This window comes from Streptopelia decaocto (assembly GCF_964273445.1).
Source record: "Streptopelia decaocto genome assembly, chromosome: 11".
NCBI classification, from domain to species: domain Eukaryota; kingdom Metazoa; phylum Chordata; class Aves; order Columbiformes; family Columbidae; genus Streptopelia; species Streptopelia decaocto.
Genome location: NC_138666.1, coordinates 15,341,414 through 15,364,877, shown reverse-complemented (window position 1 = coordinate 15,364,877; position 23,464 = coordinate 15,341,414). Strand labels below are relative to the sequence as shown.

Sequence of the window (23,464 nt, the reverse complement as noted above, 5' to 3'; positions counted from 1 at the left end):
GGAGGAAAAAAAAAGGCATTACGCTTATATTCTTCTGTTTTTTTAAGAAAACACACAACATTTAAACATAAAAAAGAAGCCAAAAGCAACCACAGAAGAAATTCCACTGAAATTATGAACAAAGTTGATAATTTTAAGAGTTCAGATTGCCCAGCAGGCAATAGTGCTACTGAAAATAAACAAAAACCCAGTGTCTCAGAAGCTGACCAGAAGTAACATAAAGAGCTTAAGGGATGATCATCATCACTTCTATGCTTAAGCAGCAGTTAAAAACAACATTATTACCTCTGAGGACTGGAAAAAGACCTGACTAAGCCCTAGAAACCAACCCTGTGAGAGGCATTTTGTGTATTTTGGCAGGTACTGTCTTTCCACCTTCAGAACACTGAAAACAGAGGTAATTCTAGGAGGTGTAATTAAGGAGAATTTCTTTGCCTTCTTTGATAACCAAACCCCACAAGGAATTGCTACTGGGAGTTTATCAGTACATTTTTTTTTTACATTTAAATATTACACACATTTATAATTCATAACATACACCCCACCCAAATGTACACACATAATATTGAAGCCAACTGCCTGCCAGTGCCACCCAGGGAAGGTGCCGAGCTCCCGACGCCAGCGCCCGCCACGGCTGACGAGCACCGAGCACTTTTACAACTTACCTTTACAGATGGAATTACACCCAACAACACGCTCATTGAAATTGGGGTTATAAAAGTGAAAAGTTATACTTAGTGGGAAAAGAGCTTGTTCACATCAGATTCTCAGGGTTGCCACACAGGGTCCTCCAGGCGGTGCCGGCCCTGCAGAACAGGATCCCTGAGGCAGGACCTGCCCTCACCCAACCCGGTACCAGGGCTGCCCCGCGGAGCTGTCGGGAACGCATGGAAACGGTGGGGGAAGCCGCAAAGAATTGTGACAATGGGCCAGAAACCACCTCATTCTTGTCATTACTGGAACCGTGGGCAGGTTTAGTCGATGCACCCGTGTCCGTTCAGTAAAACGGGGAAAAGAGGTCCTCTGAGCGTCCTTAGGTGCCCAGGCCTATAAACACTGTTGCTATGTTGTATTTTATTACAACTTGGATTAAGCAAATAAACTCGTCATGAGCCACAGAAAAGATGCAACGTAACCAGCACACTGAAGGACAAATGGATGGGACAAACTTAACTGTTCCAATACAGAGACCTTTTCTTTCACAGACTGTAAATACCTGTAATATACATTTTACTGTATATTGCCATAGAACATGGACATTTATCCAGCAGGAAGAATCCTAATTCAAGTTAGGTAGCTGAAACAAATTACAAAACGCTTTGGTTCTATCTAAAATCAGAAAAAAAGAAAGTTTTAAATGGGTTAGGTTAGAATTACATTAGAATGTGGAAAATTAATAACTTTTTCTTTCGTTTATTAATACCAAATACATGCTAATGTGCAAATACAAGATCCATCCTTTTGGAAAGAATAGACGACATTCTTCTATGATACAAATTTCTCATTACAAATTAATTCCATAAAGATGCACTGCCAATGAAACTCCACTGTAACCATCGGTGAATGAGGCGCCAGTGCTGGAGAGTCTAGTTCATAACATGCTTTGAATTATGTTCCAGTCAAGTAAGAGGTGGATACAAACAGTGTTTCAGAAAGCTTTTTTTACTTTATCAAAGGAGCAGGAATATTATACAGATTAAATAAAAGGGTATCAGGTGGACAAGTTCAGAGAAATAGATGTATCACATAATAGTGCGAAGCAGCTGCTGGTATGTGTTTTTTGCTTTAAAACAGTATCGGATTACTGCAAGAAAATGGTGTCACGTAGTTCAATCTAAGTCAATTTAATGATTAATTAAGGATTAATTATGGTCCGAAGATCAGAGGTGAAAAGAAAGGCGTCACTTTCACTACAAAGTTAGGTCTATCTGAATTTTTCCATCTTCACTGCGGTAATAATTTTGCATACACAGATGTGCAAGTATTCTTAACACTATTTAATACTTAATAGTTCTGCTGCCCCTAGTCATACCATTTTAATCATCTTGCAATTTCGAGCAGAAGCACAAACCCTTACTTCTCAGGTTTTGGTATGAAAAAATTTGTTAGCCTATGTAATCTAAAATAATGCAGTTAAAAGGACAGGATTAAGACACAGAAAGCAGACTACAGAAAGTAGTTGAAAATTAATTCTTGAACCCTGCATTTTAGCAATGTATGAGGGATAGCTCTGGGAGCATTAAGAACTAGTTCTAACTAGAACTGTTTGGCACAGACGCAAGAACTAGAGCTTCCTTGTAATTAGCCAGTATAAACAATTCTGCCTTAGCACATCAGAGTTCACAGGTGATTTAAGGTATTTCAAAAGGCCAACTTAGAAACCACATTTGTCAAATAAACCTTTGGCAAAGAAAACTGTATTTCACAGCACGACATTTGCTGGGAACCAGCTGTGGACTTTTTACCATCATAGCAAATATTTTTTCTCTGACACAAAAGGTGACTAAAAGCAACTAAAAAAAACCTCCTACCCATTCAAAAATCAACCTGCATGTCCCAACCAAGGGGAAACAAATATTTTTATGATCTTGAACTGCTTGGGTGATAAGATACTAAATCAGGAGAAAACTACATTTGATTGCTTTGACGTAGAGTCCTAACACAGGACTCTACTCTTACTAGCGATTGCTGTAACCTTGCTTTAACATACATGAATTGTAACATTTTCACAAGTAGTAAGAATTCAGCTCTTTTCCAGACTTCTATACAAAGCTCTAGTTTGAGGAGTTGCTCTTATGAAGACTGTGATCCTTGCGAATGGAGATTGTGACAGGTCATTAATCATTAAATGGTCTTGAAGACCAAAGCCATCAGCTCCAGGTATGCTGAGATTCTCTTTACAACAGGATACACTTAGAAGAAGTGAACAGCATCTCAACTGAGCGCTGCTATAAAAAATGAGAGCATCAAGAAACATGCAAGATGGGAAAAGTTTACAATATCCAGATAGCAGGTGATTTCATGTGCTCTTACCAGCTTTGGAAATTCTTGAAGTTTTTTTTGGTTGCAAGGGATGTTGGGCTTTTACTTAGAGAAAAAGTGCTCACCGTGTAACACCGTACCCAACACCTCCGGCTGCTCCTTTTGCAGTTACATTTATCAGGCACCGACACAGTAAAATCCACCTGCAAAGGCTGTTCCACTGACTTGCACCAATAGAAGGCTCCACGTTCACCTTGCTCCAGCTGAGAAAAATAATGAAAGCAAACAATGCAAAAGAATAAAAAGTAAACAATATAGTGGCATCCTGGGGTGGATTAGAAGGGGGGTGGTCAGTAGGTCAGAGAGGTTCTCCTGCCCCTCTACTCTGCCCTGGTGAGACCACATCTGGAATATTGTGTCCAGTTGTGGCCCCTCAGTTCCAGCAGGACAGGGAACTGCTGGAGAGAGTCCAGCGCAGGGCAACAAAGATGATGGAGTGGAGCATCTTCCTTATGAGGAAAGGCTGAGGGAGCTGCGGCTCTTTAGCTTGGAGAAGAGGAGACTGAGGGGTGACCTCATTAATGTTCACAGATATCTAAAGGGTGAGTGTCAGGAGGATGGAGCCAGGCTCTTCTCGGTGACAACCAATGATAGGACAAGGGGTAATGGGTTCAAACTGGAACACAAGGGGTTCCACTTAAATTTGAGAAGAAACTTCTTCTTAGTGAGGGTGGCAGAGCCTGGCCCAGGCTGCCCAGGGGGTTGTGGAGTCTCCTTCTGTGCAGACATTCCAACCCGCCTGGACACCTTCCTGTGTAACCTCATCTGGGTGTTCCTGCTCCATGGGGGGATTGCACTGGATGAGCTTTCCAGGTCCTTTCCAACCCCTAAAATTCTGTGATTCTGTGTATTTTACTATAGATAATACATCAAGAATGATGAAATTTAAATGCGTTATTATCTCTTACAGTATTAGACACAGCTGCAGTTGACCCCCAATTAACTACTAGGATCTGGTTATCTTACCTTTTCTCCACAGAATGAAAAATTACTTTCCCCACTACAATTTTTTTTTTAAACTCCCTAGCGCTGATAGCATACAATACCAGCCATGGACCAATTTAATTGTGTCTGCTCCTTGCTACTACGCAATAGGGCTAAAGCACAAGAACGATAATCATCTGGCAACATTTACTGTAGGTTTGTCTTTGGAGGGAGCTTCTGGGAAACATGAAGTTACAGATTTCTTCTCTAACTAGTGTGCGAAAACTAAGGAAGAAACAAAACTTGTAATCATTCCTTCACTTTTCTGTTAACATCAAGGATGGAAATAAATTACTTCGAGTAACCTTTGAACCAAGCCACACGAAGTAATAGCATGAGGTTCATGGAAGAAAGTAGCATTGGGAAAAAGTACCAGAGGCACAATGTGGCCTGTAGAACAACAGCCCTGAGAAACTCGCACTCCTGATGCTGACTGAGGCTGCGGAGCTTCTCACACCTTTGTGCAGAACTCACCTAAACTCCAAAGTGCTCCCATGTACTTTGTGGCCATGACAGGGATGTTGTGAACCTTTGAAGCCTGTGCCTCCTGCAGCAACCGAACAAACAAAGGTCTGCGTTTCTCTCTCCAGCTGGCACGATTTGCATAGAAATCACTTTGCCCGTACCAAAGCACACACTGCCAATCCTGCTCAATGGTCACAGCACCAATTCACAGCTTTCAGGATGTTTTGTATACACAGTAATTAAGCAGCCACAAAAGCTTGTCCTGAGTTTAACTATTATGTCTTACAAAGCTGGTACATTTGTTCTGATTTCTCTGCCGTGTTTGGGGTAGTTTTCAGCACACTACAGAAAATCCAGGATCACCGAAAAACGCCCATATAGGAGGATTTTCTGGGCTGCTACTGACAGATACTGGTTTGATTTTTCATTAAAGGTGTGTGATGAAGGAACCCTTCCAATGTCAATGGCCAATACATTTTAGCCCTTCACCAGCCCACTCTGTTACAGCACCCTCCCCATTTTGTACTATTCACAAATGCAAATATTTACGGCATTTTCCTCAGCTGCAATTAAACACAACCACTGAAAAGAACAGACCCAGCACACACTCTGGCAGCACAAACCTTTTCCCAGCCTGCCAGCGAGACACTGCTGCTTTCTGTCTAAGGTTTGCAATTAGTTCTTCATCTACTCTATTACAGATTTGTTTTAATTAAATATTTTTTAGACCTTCCCTTGCAGTTTGTTGTTGAGAATATAAAGAAAGTCACCAAGAAAAGCCCTTTTGACATTGGTATATGTATTATACTGCTTCTTCTCTACTCAATTGGCTTATTACTTTGAGAAATAAACCCAATTTATTTTGACAGTATTACTGATAAAATTCATACTCACTGCAACTCATTCCTTTACAGTCCGGTGTCACAGCTGTTACTGCCAGCCACTATACTACTACAAAGAAACAAACACCACTTTTCCTGTTTTCACAGGTAACAGCTTTTATGCATCTTTAAAATGTTGAAATGAAGATTTAACCATCCTGTTCCAAGTAAATCATCACCTTGTATTTGGAAACAAGTTCCAAATACATTCAAATGTGAACGTGTAAATGAGTTTGGTTAGTACACCGGTACTGAAGACAACTGTACCTAAAACCCCAGGATTGAGATTTTTAAATCATGTTATTTTGCCTTGTTCTGTAGATACTACACCAAATATAGATACTATGCCAAATAAACGCTTTGATTGTTTTATTCTACTACAAAAATCTTCCCCATGCTGATGTATCTTTTTTGTGTTACCCACCTGACAGTGGCAACTTTACTGTTTCACCTCAGCCACTGCTGCTGGGGTATATTGATTCTGGTACACTGCACCTTCCCTCCATTTACAGGATCTTCTGGTTGTAAACTGAACCAATGAAGTGGTTTCAGGTTCCTTTCGCAAAACAACACAAAAACACAGAGGGTTCTTCAATTCCTGCCAAAGAACTGGGAAAGCAATTCAGAATTTGTGGAACTGTAGTCACATTGAAGTTTCATTGCTGAATTTACAGACCATGTTCTGTCCATAATGACTGAACATAATTTCATGTGATTATAAATTGAAAAGCAAACACCACCACCACTGTTCCAAAACCAAACCAAAGCACTGGAGACTCCGGAGTAAACCTCAGTAGTTCTAATGCATTTTCCTACTACTGTTAAAATATATTTGCATTACTTTTTACTCTGTTGTCAGAGCACAGTATCTCATACTCTGGGCTTCAGTTGTGTAAATACCAGGGAGATTCTCACACTCACGACACGCTAATGTATGTTCTGTGAACTGAGGGCCATTCCTTTGCTAATTTGTAGCCTACTAGCAACTTGCACATGAGAGAAGTATCATCTATAGAAGCTGGTTGCCAATTCTCTGAAATGCTTATCATTGAGATAAAACAGAACACAGATATTTCAGTGTGGTTTTGTAATGACTACCAGAAAGCCTGCTGTAAATTATGTACAATATCAAGGAATTCCTTCCTGGAATAACTGCACTTACACCCATTTAGCAGTCATTTAAACCCAGCTGTTTTCTTCTTCCCTTCCTCTATTTTTAAGCCAGAAAGGTGCTGTTCTCTTTCAAGCCAGGGTGTTGCTCTCCAGCAGCTCGGAAGAGAGAGCCTAAGACTTTTCACCATGAAAAATTGATACCATTGCCCTGGCACGGTGCATCGGGACTTGTGAGAGCTTTTCCTCTGGGACTAAGGAGGCCAGGCACAGCTCCTCCATTTAGGAGAGCTCTGAGCGCTCATCTCTGCACATCTAAGGTAAATAAATACAGCAAAAATCCTACAGTGCCAGTCAGCTTGACTCTAGAAGAGCAGATGCACTTCGAGGCTTTTTTGTCTTTAAAATATGGTTTCTCTGCAACATCTCCAGATTTTTTAGCTCCTTTTTTTCTGTACTAATTTCAACATCTACACGAACACGCAGGATATCTAAAGATTTCATATTGTAGCATTTAAAAAATTGGTTTACCTATCAAATGTTTAGTTTTTGGAAATGTAAAATTAAACTGAGACTTCCAAAGTAGGTAGGACATCATGAGCTCTATGGAGTGTGTCAGTGTGCGCTGCTTTCCTCCTCAGCTGGGAACGGACTTGCTGAAGACCCACCTCCCACAGGTGGGGTTATCTGGAAACCTCCTTGATGGAACCAGTGGAATGCAACCTGGATATAGGGCTCAAAAAGGAGATCAAAGTGAGACACTCATTCCTCAAAGGGAAAAAGAAGAGGAGCCAGCTGTGTATCAGGGAAATCACCAATTCTGAGCAGGCTGTGAAGCACCTAAACTTTGGCTCCTGAATGCTCTGACAGAATTAATTCAATAAAGTCCAACTAATTTTCTTCACAGGCCATCAAAATTCCCTTCGAACATCCTTGAGAAGACACTCCTTGATTTTCTGTGATCTTAGAACAACATATCCCACGTTCACATATTTATGAAGGGTGTCTGAAGAGCTTTGCTTAAACATAATTTAAAAGTGTTTCTTACTAAAAACCATGTACTACTCAAGGCAGGTCTAGTGCAAAATCTTTAGCAAACCTAAAGACCTTTTCAACAAACTTATTTATCATAGGGGCAAAACCAACAACACTGTAACCAAGGATTAAATAGGGAAAAAATGAAGGTATATAAATACCATATATATTATGGCCATGATGAACTACATAGTCATCTAATCTTTACTGTTGATTCCCACAAGATGCAAAGGTCTTGCAATCCAGTGGCATAACCCGGCATGGACCCGGCTATTAAAACCAGACCGTTTTCTTACATTCCACTTGCAGCACACCTGCAACTACTCAAAAAAATAAACATTAAAATGCCTTTAAGGATGACAGTAGTGAGATCACTTCTCACAGCACATCTATCAACGGCAGGATTCAAAGAGCAAGTGCAAGTAAACAGACCTGTCTTCTGATTAAAATTAAGTAACCTGTTAAGTAGCAAGGTTAGAATGGAAAGTACCCATTCGAGATACCGCTAAGCTACAGCCCTTAGAATTTGCTTAAAAGTATTGGTCAAAACACAACATGTGCATTGCTGCAAGCAATAAATACCAACTCTGCCAAACATTAACCTTTATTATTAGTGACTAATGATAGTAAAAGATGTATTTATATACTGTGCCCTTGCTATTTCCCAAATTAAAGTTGAAAATTACTTTTTACAATTTAATTGGTAAATAGCATTTGAAAAGGTTCAAACTACACTGTTAAGACAGGACCAGCCCACAGAGTGTTTGCTCCTGCAACTCCTTGGAATTTGAACTCCTTGATCTCTTCATCTCTGTATGTATTTGAGAGGGAAGGACACTCTTCCTCTGGCTGTAAAATGTCATTTCTCTTGTCCATGAAGAAAATAACTCTAGAATCCTTGAACTCAATGTTTATTTGTTCCTTAAGTGGCTGAGGAAAAGAAGGATTGCCAGCAAAATTGCAAAGCCTTTAACAAGTTTATAGCATCCCAAGAAGATTAACCCCTAAAACAAAATTAGACAATAAATGAAGATACTTTTCCATTTTTATAAGGAAACACAGGCTAGTTAAGGTCAAGTCACTGGCAGAGATTTAAGGCACCCATTCAAGAGTTGGGAACTCTCCAAACACATTCCAGGCTGACTAAAGCAAACGGCGTATTTTCAGTGTTGCCTGTATTGTATCTGAAGAAACAAAGCAGAGTATAGATCTGATGCAGAGATAAGAGACATCTGAAAACATCATGAGATGTGTAGAACACGCAACCGCACAAAATTTCAAAGATCTACAAAAATTCCTAAGCAACACTTAAGATGGAATTAAAGATGCCATACTCCATTATCTTTTCATCACAGTTTCCCCTTTTTGATGTCTGGAAATTCCAGGGTAGAGATGACGTGAAAGGTGCATTTACTTCATTTTGAGGTACAAAGCCCTGTCATATGATTTGTCTGCTTTCTTCTCACATCAGTTATTTCAATAGTCTGTGGCATTTCGGGAAAAACACAGGAATGGTAAGAATATAGACCTTAATTTCAGAATTATCAGCTATAGAGAACAAAGAAGTACATTACATAATATCAGATACCAAACTAGGCATCTGCAGCTGATGAATATAGAAACATTAGTTTAACACTACATCACAACTACCATGAAAAATATTTTAAAGTCCTTGTAAAAGATACGTAAAAAAAGGAATAAGTTGTTGATATTTGGCTTTTTGTATGTTTGTAGTAAGACTGTAATTTTACCACTCTTTGTTCTTTTTATCTGTAGGAAAAAAGAACTTTTGTTCAAACACCATGCAGACAGTAATTTTTGAACAAGAAGTCAGTTAAGAAGGAAGAGCTTCTCTTGAAGTTTAACCCTATTTCTGTTAGAATGAAACAAGAGAGAGGAAAAAGAGGGTGAGGAAAAAAAAAAAATTCAGCTTTGGTTTTGTTTTCAGTAGTGACATTGTTGTGCAGTCTCAGTCTTGGACATTCCCAGCACAGAGTCTGGCTGAACCATCACAAAACACAGCAAATAGAAGCCAATGTAAGTCTGTTTCACGCTTGCTTAAGAGTCCGTTTTTAGTCAGAGATTTACATCAACCTTAGGAAAGACAGGATTCCTGCTGATCAAGCCCATGGGCTTAAACAGAAGGTTAAAGAAATACAAAAAAACCCAAACAAAACACAAATCCACAAAAACAAACCAACCCAAACAAACACTAAAACCAAACTAAAAACAACTGTCAGATCATGCAAGGAACTTTCTTGATATTTCCAACACTGTATTAGCACTGTTCATGAGGTGTTATTTTAACAAGATGACGAATCTTAATGTCAGTGACTAATACCAGCATACCTTTTAGCTTTTAGCAGTAGATGTCTATTGAAAAAGGTCAGCTGAAGTCAGATCAGGTTGGTCAGGATGTACCGGTTTGGATGTCACACAGGACAGGTCCCACACAACTGCACTGCCAACAAAAAAGATGTGAAACATGATTAGGGGGGGGGTTGCAAGTGTTTTAGGGATGATTAGCAGGACTGGAAGAAACCACCTTACTTTAGCATTCAAGATAACAATACCTTTTTCCTGGATGTACAGCTGCATAGAAATAGAGAATGGCGTTTTTCACCAGAGCAATATTTTTAAACATTTACAAAAATGAAAAATGAATTGGAACTGCAATTGAAGGGAACACAAGCTGCCCACTCACTTGCTTTCAGGTTAATGAAAACCAACAAGATTTCTGCTCACACTTCTCTATCTTCTCAAGATAAAAACATCAATTATTTTTACAGGATGCAGCTGGCATCTGTGCATTATGCACCCATAATACAACAATTACTTCAAGGTTATCTTTCCAAAGCATTCCTAAATTAGAAATTGCTTGATATAAAATCAAAATAGACTCTTCGAATTATGGTTCACTCTCACTATGTAATATGCTACTTAGGTACTGGACAAACATTATCACAAATGAAACAAAGACTTTTTTTTTTTAAAGATAAACTAATTGGACTATTGGTTTACCTGTGGTCCCTATCTCAAAGCTTCTTGGCTGAGAATGGGTTTAATGATTACCTTTTATAACCTCTGTACTTAAGCTGTGGTTGCTTCTGCGTATTCTGGTTTCAGACATGGACCTGTCTTGCCGTCTAACTGGCTGCTAAATCTAATGGGAGAAATAAAGAGATATACGATACAAAGATTCCTGGAGCCTGATTAACACCAAACAATCATAAATAAATAAGGTAAGTGAAAGTATGAATTGCTAAAATACGATGATTAAAACATTCTGAATACAAGACTTTAAAGAGAGAAGTTGGGCACAAAGCTGTAATAAGATTCAGTGACCCAAGCCCTGCATTCCTTATCTGGGCAATTTTTTATTGTAGGTTTAATCTTAAAAGTTGGATTCTTGATGATTTCTTTTAAAAATCTTTAATTTGACACACACACCAGATGTTTTTATAGCCCAAATGTTTGTGAAGATCAGCAGTACTGAGGTAGCTCTTCTGTAAATGTGAAATGCTGCAATTTTTGTAGTAAGAATTACTGGATACTACCTAAAGTTGATTAAACATGATGCATTGCTGAATTACTGTCCGTAAAACTGCAAAATTACCTTCAACATTCAGATGCCTGTAATTATAGGCGTAGGGTCTGACGAGAGGAGACTTTTGACTGAATCAGCTTTTTATAATCGAGACCTAACCCAGGGAATTTCCGTCACTATCTCAGCTTGGATTTTATTCCCATACTATGGGAAACAAGCAAAATCCTCACAAAAATATCACAAGTCTACATTTCAATTTGCAAACAAACTGTTTACATTCTAATTCTAAACAGAACAAAACCTACAGTAGAAGCCATTCACCCTTAGTCAACACCGATTGGTGACTCTCCTTGAGGCAAAGAGCTGCTAATTAGGCAATTACCGGAGACAACTCTTGGTTTAGCAGAAACCTGCATCTCCAAGGAATTGAGGCAAGGCCTAGTTAGAGAAGATCAAAAAGAAGGTCTCCTAGATAAGAAAACAGACCAGCTTTTGGGAGAAAGATTAAATCTGTCTGGACCTCTGGAGGAATTCAAAGGAGGGACGGGCCACAAACCCCCCAGTGTTCCAGTAAGAACGTCCTCTCCGGATGTAACCCGAGATACAAGGACATTCGCTGCCAGGTGGGTATGAAGAAAATGCAGAGCAAATCGGCCCCATGAGGTGAAGCAGAATTAACCCCTCCCCAGTTTAATCTCCAGGCAGGTAAGGAGATGGAGCCAGTGTGCTTGTGTGTGTGTGTAGTTTCTGACGATATTTAACTACAATATTTTGTACCCATAGATATTGCCAAACTCAAGCAAACAACACGCTGGACTGATATTTGTTTTTACTTCTTTAGAGATTTCGACAAGGAAAGCAAATGGGTGAAGAAAGCTTGAGGAAAAGAAAAGGAGAGGACAGTGGAGAGGAGGATGGCCAGTCCATACAGAGCGATGAACCCCAAACGACGAAGCTACAAAAACAGGCAAAGCTTCTTCTTTCCCCGTCAGTGTGTGTGCGGGCGAGGGGCTGGCAGAGCGGGTATCTGTGCACACATCCCACAACAGCCGCAACCGCGCCCCAGTTTAGCACCCTGGACTAATATCCTGACAGTGTGGCTGGTTTATATTTTAGGAAACTGCTAATTACTCGTTAAATAGCTCTGATATAAACACAATTACTAAGTAAGAATATGTATTTAAGTTTTTGAATTATCTGATAACCTCAAAGCTGATCAAGTGAGACACTTGATAAACTTTATTGTTTCTTTCCACGTGCACGTCCCAGAAGCTGAAGTGGGTTGTTCAGCTCATTGCTTTGGGAAGTTTGTTAGTGTTTTTGGCCATAAAATAGTCACTGGTACAGAAAGAGAAGTGGGAATTTGTCTCCTCCAGCAAGTTACAGCTGTTTAGAGAACAGATGTGCCACTTGCTCTCTGACAAGTGGCTCAGGAGGGAGTGGAATTCCTCTTTATGCAACCTGGAAAAAGATTCTCTGTGTGGTTTCAGTTTGGTGCAAAGAGTGGCAGAAAAATGATGTTATTAGATTAGCCATAGCTAACAGGAAAATGTAAGTAGCCCATGCCACGTTTTTTTTCAGCAGATGCCTCAAGTTTTAGTAGTTTCACGTAACACGTAGGTCATTACAAAGTCAGAAAAACACGATCTGTTTACCACCTAGCACTGTTAAGGTAACTCCTGTGCAAAAATACCTGAAGCCAGGAGAGGAAAACAACTGCTAAAAGCAAAACAACTCCATCCAAGAAAGCAAATTTTTGAAGCTTGGAAAATTCAGCATTCCTCGAGTGCTCATAAATGAATTTCAGAGTTTAAACAAAGAGTGGAAAGGGGATGCTCACCTGAACAAGGTCAGATTTGAGACCCAGATAATGCGAAGGATGGTTTGATAAAGCAAATACACAGGCAGGTGAAGTCCAAAGAATTGTACTTTCTGAAAGAGCAGGAGCGTGCCGCAGGGTGGGAACGCAGCTTGGAAACAGAAACTTCACACAGTTTAATGTATTACTTAGTAAAAGCTACACGTGAAAAGCTGAAAAAATAAATTGGTAATGACAATGACCGCAATTGTATTAAACCAAGAAGTAATTATTGAATTATTAGAAATTACCAAAATATCTCCTTTGATTTCCAGGTGGGCCTCATCAGCGGAATCTGTATAATTGTTGGTACAATCATTGGCTCAGGTATCTTTGTTTCTCCAAAATCAGTTCTTGCCAACAGTGGAGCTGTGGGGACTTGTTTAACCATCTGGGCAGCCTGTGGAGTTCTTGCAACATTAGGTAAACAAGTCAGCAAACAATATGCATCTTCACTTAAATATTTTTACCTACTGCTTCTGCATAATACTCTCGTTTCACATATTAGCCAACAGCACCTAGACCAAAATCCATCCTATCCTGATGAGTGTAGCAGTGCTCAGGCAAATATTTCAAATATGTGCTGGTTATAAAAGACAGAATTTTGAAATGGTAAAGCACATTTTCAGTTCATTTTGACAGCAAGACTTAGTTTTGCTTACTTCATCCAATAACTGTAATAAAGAGAATACTTTTCTACTTAAATCACAAAAAAAATGTGGAATTCACTGGCAGTGAGGTAGGTAATTATACTATTTTTCTGTTTGTGTAATTGTGTAAATCTAACATTCTGTCCTCTGAAAATTTAGCACTAAGCACCTCAAAATATTTCATGAAGGAAACAAAACCAGAGTTGCTTGGGCATTGAGTCAGATACACGGCATACGCAAAAAATCTTTAAGCAAGATGCCAGCTACAGCAATAAATCCAGAAACACCGCTGTACTTTAAAGCTGAGCTCAGTAGACGTTCTACCTCAAAATTGTGCAGCAAGTCTATTTTTTTTCACTCAGGTTTCCAAAAGGCAGGTCAGCCACTGCAGTTGTCACCGAGATGCTTCTTACAGCGTTAGTTTCTTAAAAAGAAATCCAATATGAAATCAGAATGTCTGTACTATATTCCTGAAGTCTGAAACACCAATTGTAGTTAATTCTGGACTGCAACTTAATAGCTTCATTATGTTTTTTCCAATTGCTCACAAGTAAAATATTATTTTGCATGTACAGTAAAATGTACATGCATATACTTATTTCCTTAACTATTCTACCTATTAACAAGTGACAATCTGTTCTAGCCACTCATAGCTAAAGAAGTCTATAAACTAAACCAATAAATGCTTTTCTTGTTATTCAGGTGCGCTTTGCTTTGCTGAGCTTGGCACAATGATCACAAAATCCGGGGGAGAATATCCTTACCTTATGGAAGCATTTGGCCCAATTCCGGCATTTTTGTTCTCTTGGACAAGCCTACTCGTCACGAAACCCAGTTCGTTCGCCATCATTTGTCTCAGCTTTGCCGAATACGCATCAGCTCCTTTTTATCCAGGTTGTGATCCACCCCAGGTTGTCATCAAGTGCCTGGCAGCCGCTGCCATTGGTAAGATTCGGCCTTTTTAAAGAAAGAGGCGAGATTCCTAATTATAAAGTGATTTCCATTCAGCCCCATCAGTGGGTGCATTTCAGCCCACTACAACTTCAGTGGGTTAATTGTCATTAATACACCAGTGACCCAACAGAAAACTTTGGAAGATGGTACAGTGAGTCCCTCCCACAATAACTAATTCAATAACACATTAAAAGGATGGGTTTAAAAATGATTTGTTCTTAGTCTAAGTTTCTTTCATACTTTATTAAGACAGATACAGCTGTGTAATGAATGCTTATCTCTAGCAGAAAATGAAGAAAAATGAAGTGTGGAGATGGTTTTTCTGTATTTATTGGAATGCTGTGCAACTTCCATTTTATTTCTGTTAAAGCTACTATCAAAATCTAATTCAGAAAACTGTTTTTCCTCACTATTTCAAAAGTTATCCAAACATAGTATTTTTAAAAACCCGTATTGATAATATGGACAAACAGTGGGAGGAAAAAGCAGGACAGTAAGCGGGGGGGGACGAGGTTTTAAGAGACAACTTTTCTTTCAATTCTGAAAAACTTAATACAGAAATTAATAGATTTCTTTCTTTTAGTGATAATTACGATAGTGAATTCACTGAGTGTGAAGCTGGCAAGCTATCTCCAGAATCTTCTCACGGCCGCTAAAATGATCATTGTCATAATCATTATTGTAAGTGGAATTGTTCTCCTTGCACAAGGTAATTAGAAATACTTTATTTGCAAAAATTACTTCAGCTTCTGCTATGTCCACTAGAAAGTTTTCCACTGAGGGGTGGGTGGGAAATACAACACTACAGAACAATGACTAAAAACTGGTATTAATTGATTTTAACAGATGTTTCAGAACATGAAACAGATGTTCGAATGTTTCTTCATCTGATGGGGATGAAAGGAATTAATTGCAACTCTGATCAGTGATCTACATCTTGTTTGCAGGAAAAACGGAAAACTTTGAAGATTCTTTCAAAGGCAGTAAAATTTCTATTAGTTCTATCGGTCTGGCATTTTATAATGGACTCTGGGCATACGATGGATGGTAAAGTATCTTTACTAATCACCAAAATGGACAGATTTAGGTTTACATTTATGTTCCACATACATTTATATTTAACACTCAGAAGAGTGCTTTCCAGAATTATTTTCATACGAATAAACTTAGTTACTGGCAGGAATCTTTACCATGTTCCAGTAAGGAATTTAAACGTTTCATTTCCTGCAACTAGAGGGAATGTCAGTTGGTCCAGGGCTCTGTTGACACAAATCTAACATCAAAGTCTGATCCATCTGATCCATCCTTCAGTGTTCAAACTCTAAAAGTTTGCATGTCGATTCATATTTCGGAAGGAATTAAGAATATAAATGTTAATTTACAACAAAGCAAGTTCCATTTAGATGCTTAAAACGGATTTTTAAATGGATCACTGTTTCAGGTTCTATTTCCAGGCTTGAGTGTCTCACCTCAGGCACCCGAGTCTGCTAATTCAGACACTCACCTAGAATTTCTAAGGCAGGAGGGAAGCTGGTGCCTAAATAACTATTTCAATATGTAACCACTAGGTACTGATGTTCAAAAATCAGCCTGTTGAACTGTAAATACCAAACTCCTCCTCACATTTTCAGAAGTGGACGAGCAAAAAAACTCTTGTTTCAATCTGATCTACATGCTCTAGCAAAAATGATTACTTGGAAATTATAGTTCCGATAAGTGGAATCCTAAAGGAGGTTTTCAGGACAGTTTTCTAGACAATATGACTTACAGAACTACTGTGAAACATCAGCAGACTTGCTCCAGTCCCTGCAATAGGCACATTTGTGTCTTTCTTTGAAAAGACTCAGTTACTGCAAAGCTTGAAGTTCAACGGTAATCCTGTAAATCTGAGATGTCTGCCAAATCTTCATTTTATTATCCTGGGATATTTTATCCAAGAACGAAGACGATCTCATTTCAAAATCTCAGATACTTCTAGAACTGTGAGGAGGACCTGAAAATGAAGGAAAAGACGGTGAAACGAGAGGATGACATTTGGATAAGAAGCTCATAGTTTTTTGTCCTGCAGTTTTACCACTTAAAGATTGGTTGTGCCATTTTTTTTAACTGAAAAGGTAAAAAACAATAACACAACAAATAACACTTGACTTAATAATCTATTAGTATTTCAAGATCTGACTGCTAATAATATTGTATGATTGTTTTTTCTCCTTTCAGGAATCAACTCAATTACATCACAGAAGAACTTAAAAATCCTTACAGGTAAAGCTATGTAGGAAAGCAGTGTTTCTAATGGCAATAATCAAACACTTTAATACTTCTGTACAAGCAGGCAAGTATTTTGGTTTGTTTTTAAAAGCAATGGTTATTCAAGGTTTGAGCACTAACAGACAAAGCTAATTAACCTCTATTATATAACGTTGCATAAGTTTGTAGTTTTCCTTTTTAAAATCCTGATTTCCATGGTTATACAATAAAGAAATGTAAATACACCTAAAGAGCATATGGGGAAAAGTAAGAGTCCACAGTTTACTATGACAGCTCTCTGAGTGTTACAGCAATGCTGATGGAGTCTTACTTTTGCATTCTTCAGAAACCTACCGCTCTCTATAATTATTGGAATCCCCTTGGTTACAGTTTGTTACGTTCTGATAAACATTTCATATTTCACCGTAATGACTTCAACAGAACTCCTGCAGTCCCAGGCAGTTGCTGTGGTAAGCCGCTTTATTTTGTAATAGAGCATCTGGAGCGCTGTGTGCATTAAAGTATCTTCAGCAGTAACAGGAGCAAGAAAGAACCTATAATTTTTCTTAAGATACAATTAATTTCTAAGCTGTCAGTGTCACCTCTCCCCCCCATTATCTGTCATTTCTTAATCTAAAATTCATTTCAGTCATGCTTGATTTAAACAATAGTTCTGTCCTACCCCAAGGGAAAAAGTGGCAATGAGAGTAATGTATTCTTCAGTTAACATTTTGTAAACTCTGCAGCTCAGAGGTTGTTTTCCATATAAGATAGAAGGAAAAATAATGTGTGACTGCTGCTTTGCCCTTTTCAGTGTTTCCAGTCTTTCTAAGAAATAAGCACAAGCAAAATGGCAGTAAATCAAAGCTGCTTGTTCTGGAGATAACAGCAAATAGTCCGTAATTCAGTTCCTCCTTATTCTTGCTTTTTTGCTTCACAAAGCTAAGGAAGATCCTTTCTACATTATTCTAAGACATACTAGTACAGGCAAAATTAAAGATGATATACATTTCTAGAAGTCTTACCAAACACATCTGCCCCTTCAGTTCCACTCAGTAAATCTTCCGTGGGACATTTGTCTCTGAAACAACTCTTGAGAGGTCATGCAGAACGTGTCCTAATGTTAGTTTTGGTGGAAAACAAACTGTACGTGACATGGATGCAAAACACAGTGTAGCACAGTGAGGAAGAACACTCATGGCAAAACACTTAAAAACGTTAAAAAATAAAATCTTCTAAAATGTAGAACTTGGGTGCATTTCAGCATCTTGCTTGCATCAAGAGGCAGAGCAATGTATATCATGTTATATCCTAAGAACTAGTTCAACATGCCCCTAAATTTACAATCTGTGCGCAGCACCCATCAGCTGGCACTCAACTCAGCCCAAATTCACACTGAAATCTCCGAGCTGCCACTCGGGGCTGCAAGTCTCTAAGCAGACATCGTGCTTAGCACTGATGAGCGTCCTGCTACTGGAAAAAGAAACGCCACCGATATTTTGCTTGTGCATTTACTAAAATAAGGTAACCACTCCCCCAACTAAAAAACCCAAAACCCGCCCGTCAGAAAAGTTTTGATTCAAATTTATTTACAGTAGATCAACGTACCTACATTAGATCCGATCCATCCTGCGGTAACAGCTGACGTGCCGCGGTACAGGTGACACGTGAAGCGTGTCCTGGGCTCGTTGGCCGCACGGCGCAGGTTGCGGTGCAGCCGGGGTACGGGGGCTCCCTGCTGCACCTTATCCTGCGCTTTGTTTTGCAGGCACATCCCTGACCCACAGGTCTTTAACAGAACTTAATTTGTGTGTATTTTTTACATCTGCCTCCCAATGTTTCCTACAGACGCTGCATTGCAAACACCATGAAAATGATATTCCACTCTTCATAGAGTGGTTCATTAATTAATCCGAGCCTTCATTTGGCAAAACATTCTTTAAAAACTATGCAAAATATACATAATGTGTTTTTATTGGTAACATACCTTAGATACCCATTCACTGTACTTTCCAAGAGGCTCTAACATTACCCAATATACCAAATGGTAGCCAAAGTGACAAAACCGATTAATTTTAATCCCCTATATCCCAGACATTTGGCGATAGAATCCTTTATCCAGCCTCCTGGATAGTTCCTCTCTTTGTGGCCTTTTCTACAATTGGATCTGCCAACGGGACCTGTTTTACTGCAGGCAGGTAAGCTCCCCTTCTAAAGATCTTTAAAACAAAAAAAAAGATAGAAAAAATTATATATGTATATATACATTTATGTATTGACACACATAAAGATACAGACATTCTTCTGATCCAAATGTACAAATGTAATTAAAAAGTACCTGCAAATCTGGCTATAATGTTTTATTTCCGAAAAGAAGCAGTGGCTATGCAAGCAATTAGACAATAATATGTCTCATTCTTCATTCAAAGCATGGATAGCACAATAGGTTTTCTTCCACCTCTCATCAACTTTAAAGCTCAGAATCAGACAGTTAAAATTATCAGAAAGAACATGACTAGGTCAGTAATGACAAATGTAACAACTGGAAAGACAAGCAATTATTTTCTATTAGTTGCTCGATGCTTCCATTCACTATTTGAAGTATTTAAAATTTCAGCTCCATCTGAATATGATATGGCAGTAAAGACCATTTTTTTTTGACAGAAAGTTGGCAACGTAGCTTTTTGATACAAAACAAATTAAAAAGGAAATATTTAATTAAAAAGGGATGCAGCAGCTTTTTTTTCCCAAAATAATTTTAAATTAAATGTGCAAACTAACGTTTCTGAAATTATTTTCGCATTCACTGCTTTAATACGGGTTATTTCCCTTATTTCAGTCTAGTGCAATATTCCTTAAATCCCACTGCGTATCAAAGGAAATACTGATGAAGATGTAGCCACATAATAAATCAAACCTGAAAACGTATTTGTTTTTTAATTAGTAATGCCACTTAAATCTAAGCGCCGCACTAACTAGATCGCCTTCTTTTTGTTTTGTCAGACTTGTTTATGTTGCAGGTCGTGAAGGGCACATGCTAAAGGTTCTATCCTACATCAGCGTTAAGCGTTTAACGCCAGCACCTGCTATCATGTTTTACGTAAGTATTTTAAGTAGAGGAAAAATTATCAACAAAAATTCTCCAACAATACACGTTTTCACAATTTCCTACCAGTCTTGACACATATCGTTGACTATCGAGACAAGAAAATTGTTCCATATGTCTTAGGAAAAAAACTATATAAAAATCCCCCAACTTCTCCCTTTGAACAGTTTCATTCCAGAATTGGATTTTAAAATAAAAATGTTTTTAAGAATCCACAGCATGAAAACAAATTAAAAAGTTAAATGACTGATAATTTCACAGGATGCCTGGCAGCAAGCGTTCACCACCCTGTTTCCTCCCTGTAAGAATGCATTTACATCTCACCAAAGAAAACCCATTCAGTAAATCCATTTGAAAATAAATCTAGAATCTTATTATGTTTATATATTTTACCCATTTATCTTCAAGGCAAAACATAATCAATTCAAAATTCCATTGCTCTTTCAACTCCCAATAACTTTAATAACCAAAAAAATATCTTCACCTTCTCCAAGATACTACATCAACAACAAAACAGATTAACACATACAAATTTTAAGTCTTTTGACTTAAAGTGGCATTAAGATTGCACGCAAAAATAAACGCACCTTGGCAGGATGTGGAAACCCCCTTTAAATAGTGTTGCAATACACTTACACACAATAGTTTCAGAAAAAGCATTCCCAGGTCACCCTCTGGGACACTGTGACCAGACCCCCATCCTGACACACGCGTAACGTTCCGCCTTCTTTTATAACAGACCGTACTGATTTTTGTTTTCATTTTTAGGGGGCCGTTGCTATTATTTATATTATCCCTGGTGACATTAACACACTCATAAATTATTTTAGTTTCGCAGTCTGGATATTTTATGGTTTAACCATATTTGGAGTCATTGTTATGAGGTTTACCAAAAAGGAACTCAAGAGACCGATCAGGGTAAGTTCAGCATTCGGGGTGTTTTTTCCTCCACTCCCATAAACACTGAAACAGGAACTCATCCTAAATATCTGGATATTTAAACACCATCCTCAGGCAGACAACTCCTTATTCGCCACCCCCCTCACCTGAAATCTAGCCAGTTATTTGTAGCTTTTCCTCTTCCAATTTTGCACTAGGACAGAGCTCACAAGGACTGGGAGATTACACAGGGTTTATTTTCACTTGCGCAGACCATGAGCACAAGGTGGATTTTCTGGGATGTGACAGTGCAGCCAGCAGACTGCCCGAAATAACACCCAGATTCACTGCACTTAGTCAGGTCCCACATCATTAAAATGCTAATTTTTACACAGCAATTTGCAGTATAAACAAAAAGATCTTGGTCACTGATTTAGCAGAATATTCCTGCTACTCTTTCAATTGTCCCATCCAATTGTAGAAATTGAAACAGAAAAACTGCGTAAGGCACTGAAAATATCCTTTCGTGTACGCGACTTCTGTTAGAACAGGAAAACTATGAACAACTAATTGTGTGCATTGTATCTTGCAGATACCCATCGTCATTCCAGTCTTAGTGACAATAGTCTCCGTTTTACTGGTGTTGGCACCGATCATCAGCGCACCTGAACTGGCCTATTTGTACTGTGTTTTATTTATACTTAGTGGACTTATAGTTTATGTACTTTTTGTTCATTTTAAATTCAACTGGCCCCAAAAAATATCAAGTAAGTATACCTCACACAGCCAGCTCCAAATTCAACAGAACATTGCTAAGCTTTAGATTAATTACCACAATGAAGCTCATTATATGCTTGTCAAGGGTTTTGATTGCAGGGTGACAATAAAACCCAGGCAGATGTATTGTTAACCTCTTCTCCTCCCCACTTCCCACTCAGGACAGGCGATTGGGAGGAAAAGAAGGACAGAGAGAAGAGAGTTGGAAAAATTAAAAATGTTTTACTAATGATACTAATAAGAATAGAGAAAATAATACAAAATACACAAAACCAATCTTGGAAGTCTCAGCAACTGCAGAGCCGGCCACCAAAGTTCTGGATTAGACTCTGCAACCAAGCGGAGCTGGATTCAGTCTCTCACTAGGCCTCAGTTCACAGGGACGACTCGCAAGGGCCTCTCCTAATGTCGGCCATAAGCAAAAGGGAAAAGGGACGAGATCCTCGTGATCTCCCACTTTTATATGAAGTATTCACGTGAATGCAATGTTATCCACAGTTGGTCAGCTTCTTGGTCACCTGTTTCTTGTTGTCCCTCCCATGAGATGTCCATCCATGCTTTTCAATAACCTTGCATTCCATTGCTACGTTTACCAAAACATGGATCTGGTTCTCCAGGAAAATGCAGCTCATATGAACCTTTAGCTGACAGGCAAACTCACTAAGAGAGAAGCTTGTTTTTTAACAAAACCAGGACAATGCTCCATCCCACCTAAATCCCATGAGCAAGGTGTGGAGGGAGGCAATTTCCCAGACATATAGTGAGGGGCATATAGCGAGCTTTACTCAAGATTATACTTTACTCCTTTAGGGAAAAACAAAATTTAGTTGACAAAAAAGCACTACAGCACTGCCGTAGTGCAAAGAAACTGACTTTTAAGATGACTAGAACTATTTTATCTCTAAGTTAGGATTTCTCCCGATTGCCCGTATTTCAAAACATCAGCCATAAACTGAAGATTAGCAGACATACATCCTTATACCACAAAATACTGTGCTTTTGGCTCAGCTCATCAATTTTATTATACTTACTAAAGAAAACATTAACAGCATTAACACCAAAAATAACCACAGTGCTTCTGAGTAAATGAAAGCTGCAAGAACCCAGTGTGACCATTTATAAAATGGTTTTGCAGAGTCTCAAGAGAAACTCTTTGCAATTATCTCAGGGAAAACAGGGCACACAGATATTTCTAAAAGCGAATGTGGAGTCAGCTGAAGGAAACAGTATTACTGGTTCTATAGATATTAAAAAGATCCATCATCTGTTTTTCCTGCCCCCTGGGATTATTAAATATATAATTGTGCAATTAGAAGCATCGTACTCTGCTAAGAGCAAGTTTAGAAACCCTGGAATGTTGCAGCTTGAATCTTAAGATTGTTTTCACTCCACCCCTTATTTTTTAAGTTTGAGATATCAATACAGAGAAGACAACTACTCACAAGGATATTTTTCTCACCTAGACAAATAGTCTCAATAGAAATACCGTTGTCCCATAAAACCTCTAACAATAACTTTTTTTCTCAGAGCCCATCACGATGCACCTTCAGATGCTTTTGGAAGTTGTTCCAGCAGAAGATGTTCCTGAATAAAGTATTTTCTATGTACCAGGTTGTTTTTAAGTGCTATAGCGGGTAACGGAGATCCAATTTAGTTTGGCACACATTTATACTTTCTAAGTTGTCATGTTCATACTGGTGTATTATTTTTGCAAACACTTTAGTACTTGAAAAATAAGAAGAGCTGTTTTCATTGTTTGCTAATATGTTACGGTATCTTGTTTTCTGCATTAAAGTTCCTCAAAACAAACAAGAGGAACGTCTCAATTATGAAGATGGCAAAACTTACCAGCAACACTGTCAAGATGCTTTTGATCACACTGCTAAAAGAATGAAGCAGCTCTTATTTACAGCATCGCATTCAACAGGC

At 38.6% G+C, this 23,464-nt stretch overlaps 1 protein-coding gene across 1 annotated transcript; it reads left to right on the top strand.

Moving 5' to 3' along the window:
• Positions 1-11,926: 11,926 nt before the first annotated feature.
• On the top strand, positions 11,927-23,208 carry SLC7A9 (solute carrier family 7 member 9; the record flags this gene model as incomplete). Its single annotated transcript, XM_082062771.1, has 12 exons — positions 11,927-12,031; positions 13,198-13,345; positions 14,275-14,517; positions 15,110-15,235; positions 15,474-15,573; positions 16,744-16,788; positions 17,120-17,243; positions 18,868-18,971; positions 19,777-19,873; positions 20,648-20,797; positions 21,351-21,525; positions 23,063-23,208. The coding sequence occupies 12 exons, from the start codon at positions 11,927-11,929 to the stop codon at positions 23,125-23,127; spliced, it is 1,482 nt and encodes a 493-aa protein (XP_081918897.1). The 3' UTR covers positions 23,128-23,208.
• Between the last annotated feature and the right edge of the window lie 256 nt (positions 23,209-23,464).